Source organism: Plodia interpunctella, chromosome 5 (assembly GCF_027563975.2).
Source record: "Plodia interpunctella isolate USDA-ARS_2022_Savannah chromosome 5, ilPloInte3.2, whole genome shotgun sequence".
Lineage (NCBI taxonomy): Eukaryota > Metazoa > Arthropoda > Insecta > Lepidoptera > Pyralidae > Plodia > Plodia interpunctella.
This window is the reverse complement of record NC_071298.1, coordinates 8,984,058-8,990,057: the sequence shown is the minus strand read 5'-3', so window position 1 is coordinate 8,990,057 and position 6,000 is coordinate 8,984,058. Positions and strand designations below refer to the sequence as shown.

The window sequence follows — 6,000 nt, the reverse complement described above, 5'->3', positions numbered from 1 at the left end:
CGAATGCACATAATTCAACAATTGCAAATTATTGTGCGATTTTGAACTTTGTGGCGTTGAGTTTAAAGACGAAAACGTGTTTCAGCTATAGCTATAACACAGGATAATTACTGCTTCCGTTCCTATTGTTGTTGAGATCTCACCTTCAGTGGACAAGTAGTTTTTGCCACAGAAATAAGCAAAAAAAATGCAACGTAATTACAATTTTGGGGGAGTCACTACCACGGGTGCCAACTCACTTCCTTTTCGTTTGCAACTCATAAAAACGTAGTTATCCAGAATATTTTCTTATCTGTGGCTGTCTTAAAATCATTTGCTAAGGTCACTGATTATATAATGAGCTTATATCTAACCTAAGTACATTGTATAACAACAACATGATATAATAATTTAAGTCACACTTTTTGGTCATTTACTTAGCTTAAACAAATGCAACAACAAAACAAATGTTTATTACTTCAATTTCAATTTTTATGCAGTTTTATTTTTTGGTACGAAGTTTTTTTTCACTCATCCATCAATAGGTATTGTATACGTCAGACTATACTATTGTCAATTTTCACAATGTTATTACAGATAACTCCTCGACTGAAAAAATGTAGGTTTGCGTACTTTTATTTATTAAGTGAAGTAAGTAACATTTTATTTATATTCTCTATATGCATTAAATGAGTATAGGTAGTTATTACAAAGAACTTTGTTGAGGATTTCCAAATTGAATGGGAAATCCAAAAACAAAGTCCATTTTTTCTGGTAGGAGCAATTTTGAATCCAAGTTTTTGTCAGCATATTAGACATACTTAGCATTAAACTTCTTTGTTTTGACATTGTCGCTTCTAGAACTTTCTGGTATCGTATAAGTAGGTATGTTACTTTAATGACAACGGAGCTATGACAGCATCCCAGCGGCATCGTCAGACCAGCTCCAAGTGATAATCTTACAAGATTTGACACGAACCATAAATACATACATCGATTGCAAGTTAAATAAAAAGTTAGGGATAATAGTGGTGTGTGCAATCTCTGTAAGTTCGCGAGGTCTACATTTCATTTGTGTTTAAAACTTTTTTTTCAAACATTTTTGTTTGAAAGAAAAAGTCTATGTCTAAAATTATCTAATTAAGACTAAGAGACAACAAGTTGTGTGGACACGGGTGTGGATATAAGCGCCGTCGCCGCAGTCTGCACGTTCGGTAGCGATAAGCAATCTCCGCAGAGGTCGGTTACGGAATGGGTGACCAAAAATAGAAAAATATCACCTCAAACTTCTTCGTAACAGTGCATGTTGAGAACCTTAGAATAAACGATCTTAGAATCAAAGAATTCTCATTAAAATTCGATTCGAAATCTGCAAACGCAGATGTTTATAAAATATATAACGTATTTTGCAATTTTTTTATTAGATTTTTTATTATACCTGTGTACAGACAGTGTATTTTACATATTTCTCAATTTTTTGTCCGATTTTTGATATCAGACGTAAATACAACAACGCTATAACATTGTTAACAATTAGATTAAAATGAATTGATTTCCTTAATTGCCATGAAGTTTTTAATTAATTAAACTAGCGATTAGTTACGATATGTAAGTTACCACGAAGGAATGTTGGCATAACTACTAATTGATCTACGGACATAATGATGTTATTATTTATTTAAGATTAGTTCTTATATTGTTTATTATTCTTTAACGTATATAGCTCAATATTCTGAAATACAAGACAAGTAACTGTCTCATAAAAACCCAATTGAACATGTTCTATAAGGAATGATATACTGCTAGAATTCACTGAGAATCTCGTGGACAATGGTTGTTCATATGGATTTTATCTATGATATATTATTATAGGTGCTAGCATCGCTTCCTGCTGTACTTACAAGGGCAACAATAACACCGAAACTGCATGACTGCCATTTAATGTCTAATTGCTCATCTATTGTTTACATACTCATATAGGCATATAACATCTATGTGTATATATTTATGTGTGTGTGACAGTCCACTTCGTATAGGTGTGACATACTCCACAATTTACCTTCTTCCTACCTTCTTTAATATGGACAAAGCAATGTAAGAAATTAACAACTCTTTTTAGAACACTCAACAGAGAAGTAATTTATGACTGTTTTTTGGTTTCAATGATTTTTTTAATAAATCCATATAGGGTTTGTTAAAAAAAATCATTGAAACCAAAAAACAGCTATAAATTACTAACTAAACAAACAAAAATTACTGGTAAATAGGATTATTTTCATCTAATGCGTAATTGTCTTCTACTCAATCAATAAGTTTTTTTTATAAATGCGTGTTAAAAGAAATCATTTCCGTGTAGTAAATCGTTGAGCAGTACACCCATCGGGAGCCGTTCCTGGGTACACCATCAGCTTGCTTATTATAATAATGCTTTATCATCCAAAACAAACGTGTGTACAAAATTTGAACTCAATCTGCTTCAAAATTGTCTCACAAGATACCACCAAAACATACATACATTGCAAGTTAAATAAAAGCATAATTAAGTAACTTATCGCGGCTAGAATTAGAAGAATTGTTGGTCGCGATATTTATTTTATCTTACAGTTATCATCTTTACAGTCATTCCAAATCGACAGTGATATTGTCGAGATAATAAAGAAAATAATGCCATATATAAGTTCTTATCCACACATCGCGGCCGATAAAAAAATAAAAGAATTAAGATCTCAATTCAACAATAAACGATGAAATCAACGTCTCGTTCGTTATAATTTTAAATTACGAAACACTGCGTCTCCACGCATAACACAACCCTATAGGCTAACCTAACCTCAGCTAATCAGTCCGCGAACTTGATTAAAATGACGAAGGCGTCGGCGCCTGTCGTCACTAACATTGCTTCTCGTCCATCCATCATTGTTATATGCAAGCTAGCAGTTGATAACACACCCTGCGAAAACCAACGGGAAACACACAGCATTCTCAAATTGCTCTCGGAACGCGTCGGTCGCGCGGTTCCCGACTGTATTTCAGTGCTTGTAATTCTAAAATATAGGTTATAAATAAGTAAATAAAACCCGGCTCTCGCAGCACTCATCGTATAGAGCCTACGAGAGGTCCAGTGTGTTTTGTTTGCAACAGTTGTTATATATTTTAGTTGAAAATGGCAACGAAAAATACCGGTAAGTTTGAGTTTTATAATTTTAATGTTTAGTTTTATGATAAGTATTCATATCGAGTTGCTGGTGTCCAGGGCCAGTATGCTAAAAAAAGGTATTTTGATTCTAGGGTTGATAAGTCTGAAAAATTGCTCATCCGTTCGATTCATATACCGATGAAACCGGTACAGAGTACTGCTATTAGGAGGCTATGATTGTAAAAGAAAAATGTTTTACACATTGTATTTTTCAAATAAACCATAGGTAGGTATTTTTCAAAACAGCAGTAAAAAATGTGCGACATTTTTGTGTGAAAAATATTCAATGAAATTATGATGCGCTGATACAGTTTCAATATCATTCTATAATTTCTTTGGATAAAATATCAATGGTAAAGTGAATTATAAGTATAATTCAAACTGTATAGTGCATATCAGTGCATTTTATACAGTTTTGTAGTTGATATGTTATTTTATATAGCAGGTATATAGATATTTAATTATCTGTACGGATTATCTATCGTTATAGTACGGATAAAACGCGAATAAGTTATCTAAAGCGGATTCTCAAAAGTTATACTCGTAAATGAGTAAAAAATGTCATTGATTTTAAAAATAAAGAACCTAATTGGATCCAATCTATTGACAAGGTGCCCAAAACGGCGACATGCGACACGTTATGTATTAATGAAATATATGTACTTACATATATTATACCTTCTTGCATGCCATTCAATAGGCTGATATTTTTACCCAAAATAAGTATGTTAAAGCAATTAACTGATTCGAAACTATGTAATTATTTGATTAGAACGGAAAAGATTAAGTAATTTGTCTTTACAATTTATCAGTAATGATGCAGTTTCAAACACAGTTATCTTTATTTAGTGTGCATCTTTCAGTAATTTAAAAATACCAATAAGATATTTATAGAACCTCGGGGTTTACTTTACGAGGTCCCGATGTTAGGAGCGACGCAGTCGAAAATGTAACAACATTTTAAGAGATAATTCGAAAATATCATTGTCAACGTTATCTGCACATCTACGATATGGTGGCTGGAGGGAGGTACGCCTAAAAAATCACGATTTTGATTATTTTTAAATTTGCCTTATCTATCCTCATTAACCGATTGATGTGACAGATCCTGGTGAACACTGATCAATCAAGTTGCTAATCTCACGTTTCTAATCCCTGTTTATGGATAATAATGATATTTGTAGAATTACACCATGTAATCTAACTAATTGCCCCCTGAACCTCTCTTCCCGCGCATATTGTTAAAATCAATCAAGGGACATCATTTTAAAATTGAGTTTCATTTCATATTCGATATTCTAGCCACTTGTAATTACTAATAAGCCCTACATACAGTCATACTACGAGTTTCGCAATTTTTGGCTCTGTCCACCCCGCAAGAGATAACAATGTAATATTGTATCTCTATTTGTCTTCCAGTCATGTGATTCAGTCTAACCCAAGATATTGTATACCTAACAAGATATACACAATAGTTCTTACGGGACACAGTTCATGTTGTTATCATATATATTTACTTACTATCTGTGCCCACGGTTTCGCCCGCATATATTATCCACGGGAATAGTATTTTTTCAGGGATTAAAAGTACCCCATGTCCTTCTCCATACTTCCAACTACATGTAGGAATGCAAAATTTCAAGAAGATTAGTTGAATAGATAGAGCGTGAAGAGGTAACAAACTATTACTTTCGCGTTTATAATATTAGTTAGGATGTTGGAACATGATAAACTGTACAATTATTTTATTTTAATTGTTGCTTTGTGATGTTAAATATCTCAAAACTCTTCGTTGTATATATTCGATTAGGTACTTGTTATTATATTAAACTATTATTGCCTAATAATCGCCGGCCCGATCTGACATGATCCACATGTTGTTCAATTGTTTTATCATCTCTTGGATCGAAGGGTAATAGTAATGAGTCCTTATTTATAACCGTTTTTAAAAATATACATTGAATTACTAACACTTACTACTACTCACATTAAAATAAGGAATATCTTTAGGTAACCTAATTTATTATGTCGCAAAACAGGCATTCAAATTAATTTTTAATGTATGCTAATTAATGTTTGTAGCTGTATCAAGTAATTAATTTTGATTTAAATCAAAATCATAATTAAAGCTCACGCTATCAAATTAATCACCAGTTATTTTTTACTAAAAATTGCTAAAATCGTGCATGCGTGTGTGGCTTTACGTTGTTAGATTGTAAAAAAATAAATTAGATCTAATATGGCTGTGTAAAATCTACATAAATAGCTACTATGGCTCGACATTCGATAAGAACATCATTTCGTAGAATAAAGACAAATTTCCATTTCTCTAACAGAATTTCTGATTATTACCATTATTCTAATTGAACATAGTCGAGACCATGGCAAATTCTTGTGCGCTTGCGCCTTCATATTGCGGTAATCCGACACATTTTGTTTTTTTTCGATGGGCATAATAGTGCAAAAAGATTCATTAATAGATCTTTATAATTAATTATAGTAGGGATAGGGAAACTAGAAAAAATAAATGTTTTCTATACATTTCTTATGCTTAAACTTGTGATTGTATAAATGAAGACATGCAAATAAAAGGGTATTCACCAGTAGCAAGTAATCACTTTAATCTAGTTTAATTGAATACTAATCCCACATTTATCGGATAATTATCGGATTTAATGCAATTTATCGGTTTAAATTATAAACGTAGGTAGGTAATAATAAAGAAGATACGCAGCGGACATTAGTATCGAAATATCTTTTTGAATATCGGCTAATCGGTTTTGCTGTCAAATTGAACATTATTTTAAGTTTTTTTGAGGTAAACG

General features: G+C 32.2%; 1 protein-coding gene across 2 annotated transcripts in view; it reads left to right on the top strand.

The window, feature by feature from the left end:
- The first annotated feature begins 2,825 nt into the window (after positions 1-2,825).
- Positions 2,826-6,000, top strand: part of LOC128670154 (aquaporin AQPAe.a-like) — a 65,894-nt gene continuing 62,719 nt past the window's right edge. The window contains exon 1 of one of the 2 annotated variants that reach the window (XM_053745594.2): positions 2,826-3,161. In XM_053745594.2, coding sequence (XP_053601569.1) covers positions 3,143-3,161 — 19 coding nt within the window. In that variant the 5' untranslated portion in view covers positions 2,826-3,142. The remainder of the gene's footprint in view (positions 3,162-6,000) is intronic. The other variant, XM_053745597.2, reaches the window with a different exon arrangement.